Below are 16496 nucleotides of genomic sequence, written 5' to 3' on the forward strand. Positions count from 1 at the left end.
TTTTATTTATAAATGTGTGTGTGTGTAATGGGTGCAAATACACAGGCATATGTACAACTTTTAAACTCCTATTCACTAGGGTCAGGCTCTCATGTATCTCCAGTTTTGCACTGGATAATGTACTGAAAGAAGACTGGAATGGAATGATTTAATTTTTTTTTTTTTTTTTTTTTTTTTTTTTTTTTTTTTTTTTTTTTTTTTTTTTTTGGGTCTTAGACATTTCCCATCAGGGTAAAAAAGTCCCAATTTCTTTGGCAACTATGTTTTGTACTGGTTGTCTTTTGTGGTCAGTAGCACCAACAGACCTTGCGCAATCTCTGCTGGAAGCCAGGATGATAAATAGAAACATGGAAATTGTTCTTCCCCAACACCACCCTGGGCCATCTTGGCTGTGGCAATATACTGGCAGCAAGGAGGTTTGCAGGGGCTCTAAAATACACTGAGGAGAAGAGAATGGTGTACCTGTGTTTGTGCAGGAACTTAAAAGGAAGGAGTAGACATGTGCTTATGGAACATAGTTTGGAATATCAGAAACACAGCTTTTTTTCTTTACAGTTGTCATGAAGGCTCTGTGAGTGAGCAGGTGCACAGCTATATAGAGCTTCTTTAAGCTAAGAGTATTTCTCTTTTTCTACTCAGGATCAGTTGACAAAGGAGTAAAACGTTTGAGTTCCTTGGATGATAAGATCCCACCCAAGTCACCCCGTCCGCGCCGGAACATCTGGTTGTCCCGCAGCCAGTCGGATATCTTCTCCCGCAAACCTTCCAGGAAGATAAATGTGCAGGACCCCTACTACACACCAAGCAAAGGCTTAGGCCGGAAAGTTAATCCCTTCAATGCCCGGGAGGACCTCAAAGGGGGAAAGATCAAATTCTTTGACATGCCAAGCAAGTCTGTGATTTCCCTCGTGTTCGACTTGCATTCTCCAGAGGCAGGTGGAGGCCTGAAAGCCAGCCAGTCCCAGTTCCGGCAGGCATACAGCACAGACTGGCAAGACCTTTCCCTTCTTCCTGGGAGGAGATGCAGATCACTTCCACTCTCTCCTGAATTACCACACAAGGAATATGGCCTGTTTGGGGGACTGTCTTCAACTGTTGGCAGGTGTGACCCAGCCCAGTTGGGTGCAGAGGTTCGGCAAAAACTCTTGAGTAGCACTAAATATGGCGTGTCAGAGATTCCCCCCTTTCACGCCAAGCCTCACAGACCAGAGTTTCTTCTTGCATCAGGACAAGAAGAGGATATGGACTGTTCAGATGGGCCAGTGGCCCAGGAGGAAAATGGGTTTTGCCCTGTTGAGAACCCATGTGGAGATCCAGCATGTGATCAACCATTAGCGCTGGCCCAGTCTGGGCCACCATCTTACAGAAAGCTCCCAGTTGAGAATTCAGTGAACTCTGAGAGACATGGCTCCCCACAAGCGTTTGCAGGTTGTCTCCCTTCTGAAGAGATGGAGGTAGAAGATGATCTACTGAAAATTACCCTATTAGAGTCTACAAAGCCTCTGTTCAGTGTTAGTCCTCCCACTGAACTGAAGAGAGAAGCATGGTCCTTCAGGGAGCAGGATGGGGACAGTCCTGCCCTGTTCTCTCAGACCTCCTCCAACATCTCAGCAAGTGGCAGCACAAAGTCAGCTTGTGACATCTGAAGAGAGGGCTCAAACTGAATGTGTCCTTTAGGGCAATTGTTCCCAGTTGCTTAAACTCTATCTTTCTGCAGTGCTGGGCTTCACATTTGAAGGAGACTCAACGGATGGTGGACGCTGGCTGTTGGACAGCTGCGGACAGTGTCTGAAGAGATTGAATATTTTATAAAACTTTATTTCAAATTGTGCTTATTCCCTTTCCTGATTTGCATTAGGAGGGGGAACTACTCCAGCCAGAATGACCATGTGGGTCCCACAGTAAGGCAGCACTCAGAGCAGGCACCTGTAAACAGTTTGACCTGGATTTCCAGCATGGGGCATTTTAAGGTCTTAAGCTCCATGTAGAGAAGAAAGAATGACCCTTAGATTTTTTCCCCCCTCCTCTAACTGAACAGCTGCTCTAAGCCACTGCAGATTTTTCATTAACATTCTGCATTAGTGCACGTGAGTTGGAGCCTCTGTTTCAGAAACAGGCACAGAAGTCTTTCCGAGCTATGTTGAGCAGATAGGAATGCTCTCTAGTCCCAGAGCTGCTTTGAATGCTGTTGTAGCATTAAACAAGCTCTTCTTTCAAAAGGAGCAAAAACAAAACCCCTCATGCTGGTCACAATCTGCAGGCTGAGTCACATGACAAGTACTTTGCAATTAACAAGAAGAATCTGTTCCCTGGTGTTTCATTTTCCCTTGGGATTTAGTAATGATGTTTAATACATTTGTGCAGGGAAGCTCGCTTCCTTGTACAGCTTTTTATGTACCTCAGCCCAAATGTGGAGGAAGATTTGCCCAGGGCACAGAGAAGCATATTCCAGGCATGCCATTTCTGGGCTTCTGAAGAAAGTGCTCCTGAAAATACCAGCTGTACTGAGCTTTTGGCAGGGGTGGGCTCTTATCTCTGAAGAGCTGAGTGGACATCATGATCTGTTTTTGCAGCATAGTTAAATACAGTAGCTACATCACAGCTGACTATTATCACTAAGCTAGAAGGGTCACATTCACCTCTCTCTCTGGTACAACATCCCATCTCACTGATTTCACTGCAGTAATGATGGCTCCTCACTAGCCTGCTTGACAGAGGACAAGGATCTCCTGCTCAGGGGAAGTTGCCAGCAGTGTTGTAGCCACACAAGTGCTCCTGGAGAGGATAACTCACAGGAGGGCTTTGAATTGTCAAACTGAAAAAATTAGCTTGTCCCAAACTGACTTTGTTTCCTCTACAGAAAGAAGCTGCTGTCTTTATTGGTTTCTCCTGTCAATTAATAGGATGAACTTTTTATTTATTTTTTTTTTTACTTCTCCCCACCAGCAGGTACCTGTGAAAGAAGCAGCAACAGCAGCAACATGAGCTTTAATGCTGTTTGCTGGAACCAGCATCAGCAATCCCTGCTTTGGGATGCAATGCATGGGAAAGCTTGTTCCGTGGCATTTGTGCAACATCCTGCCCTTTTTCACTATCATCATCCCAAAAAACAGGGGATTTTTAAAATTCTATTTTATGGGGGTTTTTTTAACCTGTATTATCATTCCTAAGTGAGGTAAACATTGCACACCTGCTGGGCAGATGGTGATGCAGCGGACTTCAGAATTTCATCCAGGTAGCCTGTTACATTCTTCCTGCTCTCTTGCAAGGCTGGATACTGTAAGCTAGTCTCTGATGAAAGCCAGACTATTTCTACCCTTTTCCCCTCTCAAAGAAAGGATGGAGAAAGCCTTAGTTCTTTCTTGGCTGGGATGTGTATCTTTCCTGAGGTGTAGATAGCTATTCTCTGAGTTCCAGCTATGACTTCCTCTAGTGAAGTGTGTGTTAACTTGAGCAGTTCTCCCTTTGCAGTGGCTGCCATGAATGAAATGAGAAACCTGGTGTTGCTGAGTTATTTAATACAGTCCGTGCCAGATTAGGCAGCTGTTGGCAGTTTGAAAAAGAAAATGCCTGTGCTCACTAAGATCACCCCTTTTGGCCCACACCTCTCTGCCTCTTGAAGGTGCTGATCTGTAGAGTAGTCTCTGTCTTCTGTATCGTGTCTGCAGAGTGCAGAGCAGCTTGTATGGCTGCTACTGTGTGTGTGTAAATTCCTTTGAGAACAGAGAAACACCAGAGCTCAGTTACCTACCTGGTGCCTGTTTTGGTTTTTTTTGTTTGTTTTGGTTTTTTTTTTTTTTAATCTTTGCTACATTTATATCTTCTGGGAGGGAAACCATCAGCACCATCTTCTGTTGTCACAAGATGCATTTAGGTGTGTGACTTCAGACAAACAAGCAATAATGAGCAATTTACTTCTTTTGGATCACCAGGCTGAGAGAACTGTCCAGCAGCCTGACCAGAGAGCACACGCACACCTCTGGCTGCCCTGGGGCTCCCCTGAGTGAGCCCTGGCTGTCAGTGCTGACACCTCATCATGAAGCCTGTTGCCCTCTCTGATACTGACTGCAAAGCTTGAGCAGTCAGGCTTGGGGTACCCCCAGGGCACCCACTGCAGTGACCTCACTGTTCTCTTACACCGCTGTCTTTTAAGTTTCCTTGCCCTGAACAGCTCTTACAAAGCAGCACAGCTAAAATTTTATTTTCTTAAATGTCCACTTCAAGCACAACCAATTGACATGCATTGGGCGCAACTATCAACTTTTCTGGCTCTTGTACTGAGGTGGAGATGTCAGAAACAGAAATGCCAAGGACTGCAGCTCAGGCCTTTCCTGGATTGGTCTGCATGGGAAGAGGCATATGTATGAAACTGGAGTAAAAGGTCATTTTAAAAATTGCAAAGTGGTTGCTGAAATTCAGTGTTTCCAAGGATGCAGCTGGAAGTCACTACATCTCACCCCTTTGGCTGCATAAAGCTGAATCTAGGCTGCACCTAGTAACTCCTAGGTTTTGTGCTTCCTGAGGTTGCTTTTCTACAGAGGGCCATTTTCTGACAGCTACTGATAAACATGAATTTGAACATGTGGTCAGCAAACTCCTTGTTTTATAGTGATGTGACAAAGTTTTATCGTGATTGGATTTTACCGTGATTTGGACTTTACAGGAGCAGTTATTGCTCTTTTAAAGTACTTTTTACATGTTGCTACACATCTCCCTGAAGAGATCAAAGATGTTTTTAATTTACTTTAAATCTGAGTTCCTTTAAATGTCTGTTATAAGCTATTTTTGTTGTGGTTGCAGGTTGATAAAATGCAGCCAAGAGAATGCATGTGAACTGCTGCCCCTCAAAAGCAGCACAGCCAAGGGGCTGTAGCAGACTTGTACTTGTTGGAGAGGCATTGATGTATTATGTGTAACAGAACATTGGTATTTTTTGCCAGTACAACTAAAGACACTTGAATAATTCCTGTTTGCACTTAATGCTATTGTTTATATTGCATGTCACTACATTTCTATGCAAAACAAATAACCTTTTTTTTTGGGAGAAGGGGCAGCCAGATATTTGATTAAGTATAAAGATCTTTGCGAGATGATCTATTTTCGTATTTATGAAGGAGTTTTACGTCTTAATATTTTGCAGTCTGTAAATAGCTGAACTTGTAATTAAAGGCTTAGGAAGAAGTTTGTAGCCTGTGTATAATAGTAAGTTAACACTGCCAGAAAAAAAATCTTTGCAAAACAACTTTTCTAATATTGCGGATATTTATGAATATGTAAAGAAAGCACGTCTTGTTTTTATGTTGATTGACTTTCTGACTTTTTTGAACTATAGAAATGGTGTATGTTTTATTGGAACTGCAATAAGAAGTAACCAAAGATGAATCCACTTAAATATTTTCATAATTTTTTTCTTGGTCAGGTTTTGTAAACTTTCCCAACTTGCTTTCAAAATAAAAATGAAATCAAGGCCTGAGTCTTGTGATTAAGAGGACAAGTGCTTTATAAGTTAAAAAAGCTGGCTCGAATGCTTATTTAAAATACAAATGCCATTAATACCTGGCGTGAGATTGTATTTGCTGTTACTCAGTGCTGACTTATACCCAAGGAAAACTGTCATCCTCAGTAAGTGTCATTTCTCTCTGCATCTCAGTGAAGAGTTCCACTATTAAATCCATGAGACTCAAGGATTTTTTTTCCTGCTCTGTGTTACAGCACTCTGAAGAGCAGGCCGTATCTTGTGACCTACCAGATAAGAAGGCTTTTGGTAGGAGCCTGTAGGGTGCTTGCCACGGTGGCTACTCTGTTCTTGCCCTAAATAGCTTCAGTAGCACAGGAAGCTGTGCAGTTTCTCAGCATCTCATATCTGGCTCTCAGCCTTACTGCCTCTCCCCTTGGAACAAGTCTGAAGACCTGCTATGGCTTGGTTCTGCATGCAGTTAGCTGGCATTAGACTCAGGTGGCCCATTTGGGAGGAACTTTCTCCTTCCCGTCTCTCCTGTAGGGGCAAAGGTCTCATCTGTGCATGCTCTAACCGAAGGTGCATTTCTCCCCTTCAGCCTCATCCCTGCTGTCACATCCCAGCATTTCCACTAAGGAACATGAGCAACTCCAACTGAGAGCAATTTAATCGGTCAGATGTTAAAACAGAAACAAGAATATGAAACCTGTTCCCTTTTTGTTGAGTTCTTGATGGAAGAAAGAACTCCAAAACTTGGAGGAGGAAAAAAAGCAGTTTAGTGAGGAGTTCTGTAGCTCTATGCACTGTCCCAGGCCAACTTTATCTTCTCACTGTGAGCTTTGGAAGATTTAGAAAACGAGCTCTTCACTATTTGAAGTGGCACTGATTTCCCACTGAGATACAGTTTATTATGGCAGTCTGGCAACCAGGGCCCTGCACCAGCATCTGTGTTTTTCCCTTGCTTGAGCATCCAGACATAAGCCATGATATAGCCAGTCATGAATGCATCAAAGCCAGCTCGGTGTGTGCCCCCCTGTGAAGGAGGGCCATGGGTCTCCTTTTCCTTTCCTGCAGCACCTGCTGCTTCAGTCTCAGGGCTGGCTGGGTGACTGGCTGAGCCCAGCCCAGCTGGAACCTTTGACTTCCTCTCCACTTGGTCACTGTCAGAGGCATTTCCCTTGACAGAAGGGCTTTGGGCAGCTGCTCCCTGGTCAGTTCTTTCAGTGTTCCCCAGATTCTCCTCCCACTGTGTGCCGGTGTCTGAGCTGACCTCTGTTTCCATGTCCATGGAGATCTCCTCCAGTGGCCTGCCCTCCCCATTGGGTGCCATCTCTGCCAGCTCTGTAGCAGCTGCAGGCTCAAAGCAGCTCTGCTTCCGTGGAGGTCCTTCCTCCCCGTTCTGAGCTTGCTCCATGTTTTCCCCTGAGCTTTCCTGCTGGAATGTCGTTACAACCACTTTCGTGTTCTTCCGATGCCTCCACCTGTGCTTCCGTTTCTTTCGCTTCTCCCAAAGCTTGTCATCCTCATCAATGATGAGGTCGATGTTATGAGAATGTGGACACTTCACCCCTTTTGGACACCACCCATAGGCCTAGAGAGAGAGAGAGAGAAGTCTGCAGCTGTTTCCATCTTGCTGGTTAGAGCAGCAATCACCATAAGGTGGACTGGAGCTAATTATTCCCTTCCACTGAGGGCTTCTGAGGCTGGAACAGGAACAGCCCCCCAGCACACAGGGAAGGTGCTGACACTCTGTACTGTGTGCAGCACACAGCATAATGAGGAGAGGCCAAGGAAGGTGGGCTTGTTCTACCTGGAAAAGACAAGGCTAAGGGGAGGAGGTTATCTTGTTGGTGCCTGCAGGTACCTACAGCAGAGGTTATGGACAAGATAGAGCTAAACTCTTGAGAGAGCACAGGGAGGGGGGCCTGCTACCAGTCAGGGAAAATTATGACTAGAGATGTAGGAAAACATTTTTCACATAGTGATCAAGCACTGGAATAGGGACCTGGAGTTGTTTTTTTATGTTTGTCCTTCCTTACACGATTTCAAAGTTTACCAAACAAGGCTCTGAGCAACACTGAGGTGGTGGTTGGATGACAAACTTCCAGAGGTTTCCCCAACCTATTGTTCTGTGACAGAATATACAACATCTGGAAGAGCTCCTTTTCTCCATGAAGCACCTGAAGCCAGTTATGATCTGGTCAGATGTACTTTTTCTGCTGTAGCTGCACCAGGACAAGCTGTTGTGGATCACCCTGTGCTACAGTACCAGAAACTGCAGACAGGTAATAATTTTTTATATCTAATGAAGATAAAGGCAAGGGTAGAGGTGGCACTTCTTTCTTGTAGGACAAGCCAAACTAATGTAGAACTTGCAGCCCCCCACAAGACAGCAAGGGACACTGTAACTCATACTGTTTAGGGCCATAGACTCTCTGTTGGAATCTTCCTAATGAAGCCTGTAGGATTCCTCACCTCCAAGCAGAGCACACTGCCATGAAGCCACCTGAAGCTTGAAAATGTTCCCTGTACTATGAAGCAGGAAGTTCCCTTTCCTACAACTTCTGGCTCAGGTGCCATGTGCCCCTTTCCACGGAGGCAGGAAGGGAGCGGGGATTTGTGTCACTTACCGAAAACTTCTCACAGACAGGCACGTTGTTCCCCCCAGCAGCCCCGTGCCTTTCCTCCTCCAGGGAGCAGTAGCGGTAGTCGATGTAGCGGGACATGTGGGCGGGGTAACTGCAGAACTCCACCGTGAGGTGCTGCCCGCTGGAGTCCCTCAGCTTGCAGTTCTCTCGCTTGCTGGAACAAGAGGAGCACACAGTTACTGTAGGACAGGACCAGGGCAAGGAGCAAACACTACTCTCCACCAGGTCTCAACTCCATGAGTTTCCTGCTCTTGAGCTCCAGCCCCAGATGCTGGAAAGGAATTCAATCCCAGGAGAGCAGCTTTAGTAAGTAGTTTTTCCATGCTGATTAAAAGGCTGTTTTTTCTTATGCTGACATAGAGGAAGGGAAAGCAGCATCTCTGGTAAAGTTACAGGAGAAGGGGAGGCATAGGGTGTTGGTTTTTTTTTAACTATAAAGGGCACTAAGAGATGTGTTTGTCTTCATAATGCTAAAGGACAAGGAAAAGATGCCCCAAAATGAGGTACTGTGCAGGCCATCCAGCAGTCACCATCCAGGCAGGCTGAACCTGGGCAATGCAGGCAACAAGGAAAGGGTTTTCATTTAATGGAAAAAAATCTGATCTCTGTTTTGTCCCAAGAGCTGGTTAAAAGGCCCAAAACCTTTGGAAAGCTCTACCTAATGAGAACTCGGGTTAAAACATTTAAGACGTCAGCTTAAAAAGGTTTTTTTTTTTAATCTTGTCAAAACAAAGCACTCTCATGTTTTGAGAACGGCCATCTTGAGTGTTTTCAGACCTATCAAAGTGGTATTTCCTGAGATAAAACAGTCACTAAAAATACCATTTCTCCTCAAAAGAGAGCATGACTTGAGCTTTATGGCAATCCCAGGGGCTTTATCACTGCCAGGAGTTTGTTTAGATTGCATGAGGCTGGCAGAATGTGGGGCCAGACTGCAAAGCACAGATGTGTGTCCTGAACAACAGAACCCTTGCTTGGAAGGAAGTGATGGGAGTCAGAGTGGGCCACGGGCATCTCATGTGCAGGACATGTAACAGCTGGTCAGTGTCAAGGAGTGGAGGGAGCACCCACTCTTTAACTGTAGTGTCCCTCACAAAACAGAATTATAACTACAGACCCTGCAGGACAGCCCTGGTTTCTTTTCTGTGTAAGTTCCTGCCATGATCCTGTTGCACTGCTGGACCACAGCCAGGCAGTGACCCAATTAGATCTCAGATCAGGCCAGACTGATTGTGGTCAGTCATCTGAAGTTCTCCTTCAGCTGCTGCCCACCGAACAGGTAAGGCTTATTAAAAAACAAACCCATTCCAGGCACAGAAAAAGCATAGGGCAGAGTCACCTGAAAAGCACCTTCAGTCAGTGTGACAGTGAAAGGATACAGCCCCCTTGCATGGAAAAACAAACACACACTGACTTTCCCTTTGCCTTTCCTCCTGTAAGCTCCAAGCCCCAGAGTGCTGCTCACCACTTCTTGTAGGCGTACTCCAGGTAGGAGGCTACAAAGCGAGTCTCAAACTCCGAGGCGTATTTGGTGTCGTATATTCCCGCTGGGAACATCTCGGAGAGGTCGGCAGTGAAGGTGCCGAGGCTCTCGGGGAGGTGAGCGTAGAAACACTGGTACAGGAAGACCAGGTCAATCAGGCCGTTGTGGAGAATGAGTGGCTTCTTCGCCCGGATGAGCTCCAGGAAAAGCGTCCGAACGCTCCGGCTCTGGCTCTCGTTGCCCTGCGTGAGGTAAGATCAGTCAGAGCCTCAGCACCCGGACTGGCTGCACCTGCAGTGCCCTCAGGGCCTGTGGCACCAGGGTGCTGCCCCAGCTATGACTTACTCTGAACAAACACAAACGTTTGGAAAGGCAACTGCAACAGGTGGGTTTAAAGCAGCAGGGAAGTGAAAGAGATAATGCTGCATGCAAGACCCCAGCGTGTGCCCACCTTCACGCAGGAGTAGGGGAAGCCAGCACACTCCCAGAAAGCTGCAGCAAAGCAGGCTGAGGTGTCTGAAAGGGAGTGTGTCTGTACCTTGTCGTTGCCCTTGTGGTAAGGGATCCCCTGGGAATATTGCTTGTTGAAGTCGAAGCCGTGCTGCACCAGGAACTGCACTGACTGGGGCTCGACCACATAATCCTCGGTGCAGAGCAGCGTGAGGTTGTAGACCTGGCACAGGTACGTGTTCTCGGACTGCACAGGGAGAGCGTGCAAAGAACCCAGGGACACTGTCAGCGGGAGCTGCCGAAACAGCCGGGACAATTCCACGGGGGAATCCCATCTCCCGGCGCGTCCCGGTTCCCCGGGACGGACCAGGAGAAAACGGCCCCACCACGGTTTGCGCACGCACCTTCTCCGGGAGCTGCTTGAAGCAGGCGAGGCCGAGGGACAGGACAGAGCGTGTCCTGGCGGCGCCGCAGACGGCCTTGTACCGCTCCTCGATGCACCTGGGCGGGAGAACGGCCCATGTCGGCTCCGGCCCGCCCGTACGGGAGAGAGCACCGCGCAGCCGGTACCGAGAGACGCGCCCCCCGCCCCCCCGGGCACTCCCGCCCCACGGGCACTCACGGGCTCAGCAAAGACTTTCTGGCGCCGAGGCCGCTCAGCTCCTGCGGGGAGACAGACACCGTCAGTGGCGGCTCGGGACCGGCCCCGCCCGCCCCGCCGCCGCCGCCCCCATCCCGCTCACCGTGTCCACGGCCACGAAGGTGGCGGAGCGCAGCGCCAGCACCATGGACGGCCACAGCTCGGCCAGGTTGTCGCTCTGCACGTCCACCACCGGCACCCGCGCCGGGCCCGCCATGGCCGCGCCCGCACGGGGCCTCCTGCCCGCCGCCTGCCCCGCCTGCCCGCCGCCTGCCCACCGCGGGCCCGCACGCCTTGCCCGGTTCGCGCCCAGTGCCGCTCGCTCTCGCGGCCGGCCCGGCTTCTTCTGGCCCCGGTGGGATTTTTTTACCGTTCTCAAAATCCGTTTTCAACCGAAATTTGGAATTAAGTCAACAGGCTTTTAGCTGGGGCAGCTCCTGTGGGTCCTTCCCGAGCGGCCGCTCGGGCCGGCGGGAGAAGGGGCGGGCCCCTTTTGCTCTCCGCCACCTGATTGGCTCCAGCGCGCCGGGGGGGCCGCGCGTCCTCCCGGCGATCCGGGGGAGGGCGGGTACGAGCCCTCCCCAACCGCCTCCCTTCGATTGGCTGGCGGGCGGGAGGTGGGCGGGACCCGCCGCTCTGATTGGCCCTCGCGCGGGGGCGGGGCGGGAAGCTTTTTCCCGGGAAAGCGCGCGGCGGTGGCGGGAGCGGCGCGCCATGAGCCCCGCGCGGGCCCGGGGAGTGGTCGGGGCGCTCCGGGGGCGCGGCGGGAGCGCGGACCCGCCCCGGGGGCCGGGCAGGAAGCGCCCATCGCCCCGCGGAGGTGCCCGGTAACGGGAGGGCTGGGGGAGTGTGGGGGGTTCTCTCCGGGGCGCGGACAGCCAGCCCGGGCAGTCTCCGGTGCTTGCTGGTTCCTCGTAGAGCCCGGTGCTCGGTGCGCGTCCACCCGGCAGACACTCAGTCGGGCTCCGGCCTCTGATGCGGTTGAGCTCGTCAGCCCGTCGCCGTCTCCCACCGTGCGCTGACCACGCTCTCCTGGCAGGGGCCGCGGCCGCAGCGCCCGCTCCGCCGCCCGCCCGGCATCTCTTCAGCGACCCGGCTGAGGTCGAGGCCCTGCGCCGGAATCTGCTCGCCTGGTACGACCGATGCAAGCGGGACCTTCCCTGGAGGGCACTGGTAAGGAGTGGGGAACTACTTAACTCTGCCTTAAGGGAGCCTGGCCGAAGTGACCATGGCTTTTCCTTATGTCGTGCATCCATCCCTACCTGAATGGAAATGCTCCCAGCTAGTCGTGGCTGTGGTGGGTGGTCTGGAGCCAGTCCATAGGCATGAAGAGTAAAAGCAGGGCACACTTGTCAAATAAGACCTTCAAGAGGAGTATTTATCTCCGGCAAGATTAGTCTAGCTGTGTTTTAATCCTGTTTTGTTCCTGCCTCTATGATATCCTGTTGCAGCGAGTGCTGCATGGAGAAGGTTTCCCATGTATTTGTTTTAAGCCTGCTGGACATTTTTGTAGAGCTCCTGCCTGTTGTGTGCTCAGCCTGGCAGCAGTGGCTCCAGAGTCATTGTAATGCTGAGGGAGGGCATCAGCTTTACAGCAACGTCTGAATGGTGGGAACTGCACAGCCCCTCTGTGGTGTTTACATCTGCCTCAAACTGCTTCCTTTGCAGGCAGGTTCAGGTTTGGGACAGTTCTCTGGGATCTTCAACCTCATAAGTAACTTTCCATGTGGGATTTCATCAGCAAGAAGATGTTTTGGCTGTCACTTGATGAATCAAAACTCAGAACTTCTGAGTGCTTGGGAGAAATATATATTTTTTAAATTTTAGGTTCCATTGCAGTGTTCGAAACACACCATGGATTGTTTTATTTTACGTGCAGGTCCCCTCTGCAGTGGGGTCCTGTGTCACCTTGTTTCTCATGCTTCATCTTCTTCCCCTTCCAGGCAGCGACAGAGCCAGATGCCGACAGACGGGGATATGCAGGTGAGGAGCAGAACTAGCATTGTGAGGTGTGGCTTTGGTTGCCATCCTTGGAATAACCTGCCTGAAGTGGCCACGAGAGCCATTGATTCCCCTTGCAAGGCACTGGGGGGTTGGAGAAGCCACCTGGGGCCTGGGGGAGCTCCTGTGGGGCAGCACGTGGGGAGGGTGAGAGGTGTCCCATGAGCTGGATGCTGTGTGGGGTTTGTAGCCAGCACTTACCTGGCCACAGCACAAGGTGTGGGTGGTGTTGGTGCCTCTGCTCTGACCCCTGCCCTGCTCCCTGCAGTGTGGGTGTCCGAGATCATGCTCCAGCAGACACAGGTGGCTACGGTGATCGACTACTACAACCGCTGGATGCAGGTGACTGCTGCTTACAGAGTCCTGTGCCCACAGGGGCTGCCCCTTTTGGAGACCTCGTCCACTGCCTGTGGCAGATCCCCAGTGGCAAAGCATAACTGCTTGTCCCTGACTTGTCCCCTCTCTGTCCCACAGAAGTGGCCGACACTGCAGGCTCTGGCACAGGCATCTCTGGAGGTGAGTGTCGCTGGGACCAGGAGCTCTCCCTGCCCTGTGGCTCTCCATTAACACCGTGCTGCGTCTCTCGGAGCAGGAGGTGAACGAGCTGTGGGCTGGGCTTGGCTACTACTCCAGAGGGAAGCGTTTGCAGGAAGCAGCAAGAAAGGTACTGGAATGGGGGAAAGGGGCATTTCTAAACCCCTCTGTGGCTGCTGGGCTGGTGCTGGCTCACATCTGCCCTGCCTCGCTGGGGCTGTGCTGCTGGCACAGGCTGCACAGGCTGGGATCCCATATTTCCCTGGGCAAAATGGGTTACCTGAACACCCAGCTGCTTCCCTGAGCTCGGCCCCTTCCCTGCCAGGTGGTGTCTGAGCTGGCTGGCCGGATGCCCAGGACAGCTGAGGACCTGCAGAAGCTGCTGCCGGGTGTGGGCCGATACACGGCGGGAGCCATCGCGTCCATCTCCTATGGACAGGTGGGAGCTGGTGTCAGTGGACACGTCTCCCCCTCTGCTGCCCAGCCCCACTCCTGACAGGGTCCTGCTGCAGGGTCTCACAAGCCAAGGGCTCCCCAGGGCTGTGCTTGGCTCTCCCCCCAATTTGTGATACATCTCAGCCCCCGCCCAGCTTGGCCTGTGGGTTGGCCTCGTGTGTGTCCCTCTCCATCCTGGGAGCATCCCAGATCCCTTCTTTGTCTGGAGCACATCCCAGCATGGTAATCCCAGCTCCTGGTCCCAGGCTACAGGGGTTGTGGACGGGAATGTGATCCGGGTCCTGTGCCGCCTGCGATGCATTGGGGCTGACTCCAGCAGCCCGGCTGTCATCGACCGGCTCTGGTAAGGGCAGTGCTCTGTGTCTGTTTGGAGCTGTGCTGATCGTGGCTAAAGGCAGGATCATTGAGGAGCCTTGGGGAGCTGAGCCTGTGAAGGGACACAGGTGTGGGGTATGGGAACTCTTGGGAAGCTGGTGCTGCTGGGAGCAGTGGTGAAAGGACCTGTGCTGCCTGTGCCTACCTAGGAGCATCCCCTCTTGACAGGCAGGAGGCAGGCAAAGATCCTGGGATGCTCTCTCCGGAGATCCCTGTGCCTCTCACTGCCATTTCTCCAGGGACATGGCCAATGTCCTGGTGGACAGAAGTCGCCCAGGGGATTTTAACCAAGCCTTGATGGAGCTGGGGGCAACTGTGTGTGTGCCCAAGGCCCCCCTGTGCGGGGAGTGCCCGGTGAAGCAGCACTGCCAAGCGTGGCGCAGAGTAAGTGTGGCCCCAGGATGTGGCCCTGAGGGTTTGCCATGCCTGGGGACAAGGTGGGCTGGTGGATGAGCCTGTCCTCACTTCTGTCCCTCCTTGCAGGTGGAGAGGGAGCTGGCCTTTGCCTCTCAGAAGCTGTTTGGAAAAAAAACCCCAGTGCCTGATGTTGAGGACTGTGGTAAGAATGTGGGAAGATCCCTGTTGTAGCTCCAGGTCTGAGCCCTGCAGCAACTGTTACATTGGTGTTTGCAGGTGTTGGGGACTGTCCCCTGTGCCCCCCAGCCACGGAGCCGTGGGACAGCAGCCTGGGGGTGACCAACTTTCCCCGGAAAGCAGCGAAGAAGCCGCCGCGGGTGATGCGAACGGCCACGTGTGTGCTGGAGCGCAGGGGCTGCCACGGGGCCCCAGAATACCTCATTGTGCAGAGACCCAGCTCAGGTAATGGGGCTGGGAAAGAGGGGGATGAAGGCACTACACAGCCCCTTCCCACCTTCATGAGGGATAGAGGGAGAGGTGTTAGTTGCTGGGGTGGGGAAAGGAGCCCTTTGGAGCTGTGATGAGGCTCAGTGTTCCTGGATTTGTCCCTTCCTGTCTCACATTTCTGTCATGCCTCCCTCCCAGGTCTCCTGGCTGGACTCTGGGAATTCCCAAGTCTCCCGCTGGCTCAAGATCTGCAGGAGGAGAAGGAGAGGGAGGAGCTGGCTCATCACCTCCAGGCCTGGATGGGGCGGCCTGTGGCAGCAAAAGGCCTGCAGTTTATGGGAGAGGTGAGCCTGGAGCTGGAGGGATGCAGTGTGAATTGAGTCCCCTGTGCTCAGCCATGGGGATGTAGCACACAGAAGGGTCTCCCTTCCACACTATCACTCCTCCCAAGTTCTGCCCCACTCCTCAGGGCCCTGACAGCCTCAGTGTACTTTGCATTTCCTGCCAACTGCCTGTCTCATGTGTCTTTCCATCCCCTCAAAGGTCATTCACATCTTCTCCCACATCCACCAGACGTATGTGGTCTACTCCCTGCACCTAGATGGGGATGTGACCCTGGACCCTGCCTTGTCCCCATCACGCTGGGTGACAGAGGATGAGTTCCATGCCTCAGCTGTGTCCACAGCCATGAAGAAGGTATGGGGGACACTTGGGCCTTTCCTCCTTTCCCTCAGTTATCTTGCGAAAACCCCTGGCATGCCCTCAACTTCTCTGGGCTGTCCCAAATCCAGGACCCTGCTGCTGTTCAGCTCTGGGCTCTCTTGTTCTTCCTTCAGGTGCTGAAAGCTCACGAGAAACAGCGCAGGAAGGAGAGCAGCCCTGTCAAGGTGAGCAGTGCTCCAGAGTGCCTGGGGCCCCAGTGCTGTGGGACAGCCTCTGCTGTGCTGTGCTGAATGCTCCCTGGGGTTTGGGGTCAGGCCAAGGAGCATCCCCAGACTGTGGCAGGGGAACTTGCCTGACTGGCACTGCCCCTGGGTGTCTCCAGTACCTGGGCAGGGGATCCCTGGAAACCGTGGGGGCCCTTGAGTCTGTTTGAGCCCTGCTGTGTCTCTTGCAGGGCTCCAAGAGGAAGCGGGGGACAAAAGCACAGGGAGCAGGCAGCACCTGCCCTGGGACACAGCTCTCCCTCCATGCCTTTCTCCGGGCACCGACTGCCCTGTGAGGGCACCCACCTTCCTCGTGTGAGACACCAGAGCCCCTCGCTGGGGTGACTCCTGCCCAGGGCATGGCAATGGTGTCCCTGTGCTGTAGCAAGCCCAAGACACAACACTGTCATGGTTTTCCACTCTTCCTTTCCCCTGCCTTTCCTCCTCTAACAACCATGGGTGTTGTGCCTGGATGTGGCCACTGGTCCTGGATTAATCTTGGAGCCAGACTTGTCCTCCCTCCTTGGCTGGAGCCCTCCTGGGACTATTCAGCCCCATACTGGCACCACTTTGGCACTGTGGACTCAGGGCAGCAGAGGTTTCTCTCCGGCAGTGGGAAGGCTGTGGCCACGTTGCTCCTGCAGCCCTGCCTGCATCTCATCCACCAGCCAGTGACTGGGGATGCTGCTATACTCTCGTTTTTACTGGACCTGAAAATAAA

General features: G+C 51.9%; 3 protein-coding genes across 5 annotated transcripts in view; 2 read left to right on the top strand and 1 right to left on the bottom strand.

Moving 5' to 3' along the window:
- The window catches only part of TESK2 (testis associated actin remodelling kinase 2), a 78522-nt gene extending 73071 nt beyond the window's left edge, over nucleotides 1–5451 (top strand). The window contains exon 11 of the mRNA XM_083867719.1: nucleotides 640–5451. Coding sequence (XP_083723845.1) covers nucleotides 640–1646 — 1007 coding nt within the window. The 3' untranslated portion in view covers nucleotides 1647–5451. The remainder of the gene's footprint in view (nucleotides 1–639) is intronic.
- TOE1 (target of EGR1, exonuclease) lies at nucleotides 3139–10896 on the bottom strand (the record flags this gene model as incomplete). Its single annotated transcript, XM_083867720.1, has 7 exons — nucleotides 3139–7049; nucleotides 8089–8260; nucleotides 9572–9831; nucleotides 10128–10286; nucleotides 10444–10540; nucleotides 10662–10702; nucleotides 10783–10896. 7 exons carry the CDS (start codon nucleotides 10894–10896, stop codon nucleotides 6255–6257), a joined length of 1638 nt encoding a protein of 545 aa, XP_083723846.1. The 3' UTR covers nucleotides 3139–6254.
- A 542-nt stretch (nucleotides 10897–11438) lies between these two features.
- MUTYH (mutY DNA glycosylase) lies at nucleotides 11439–16443 on the top strand. Of its 3 annotated transcripts, XM_083867163.1 has the most exons (15): nucleotides 11439–11499; nucleotides 11719–11852; nucleotides 12623–12662; nucleotides 12949–13022; nucleotides 13155–13196; nucleotides 13273–13344; nucleotides 13540–13653; nucleotides 13916–14013; nucleotides 14285–14429; nucleotides 14529–14604; nucleotides 14679–14864; nucleotides 15048–15193; nucleotides 15393–15545; nucleotides 15686–15736; nucleotides 15967–16443. In XM_083867163.1, the coding sequence occupies exons 4-15, from the start codon at nucleotides 12966–12968 to the stop codon at nucleotides 16069–16071; spliced, it is 1245 nt and encodes a 414-aa protein (XP_083723289.1). In that variant the 5' UTR covers nucleotides 11439–11499; nucleotides 11719–11852; nucleotides 12623–12662; nucleotides 12949–12965; the 3' UTR covers nucleotides 16072–16443. The 3 variants fall into 3 exon arrangements, with proteins under 3 accessions (XP_083723289.1, XP_083723288.1, XP_083723287.1); XM_083867162.1 differs by lacking the exons at nucleotides 11439–11499; nucleotides 12949–13022 and having other exon boundaries at nucleotides 11835–11852; XM_083867161.1 differs by lacking the exons at nucleotides 11439–11499; nucleotides 11719–11852 and having other exon boundaries at nucleotides 12594–12662; nucleotides 15423–15545.
- The last annotated feature ends 53 nt before the right edge of the window (nucleotides 16444–16496 follow it).

Source organism: Zosterops lateralis, assembly GCF_965231275.1.
Source record: "Zosterops lateralis genome assembly, chromosome: 9".
NCBI lineage: Eukaryota > Metazoa > Chordata > Aves > Passeriformes > Zosteropidae > Zosterops > Zosterops lateralis.

Coding starts and splice junctions, on each gene's coding strand:
- MUTYH (XM_083867163.1), top strand. CDS start 12,966: ATGCTCCAGCAGACACAGGTGGCTACGGTGATCGACTACTACAACCGC. Junction 13,345..13,539: donor TGCAGGAAGCAGCAAGAAAG/GTACTGGAATGG, acceptor CTTCCCTGCCAG/GTGGTGTCTGAGCTGGCTGG. Junction 14,430..14,528: donor ACTGCCAAGCGTGGCGCAGA/GTAAGTGTGGCC, acceptor CCCTCCTTGCAG/GTGGAGAGGGAGCTGGCCTT.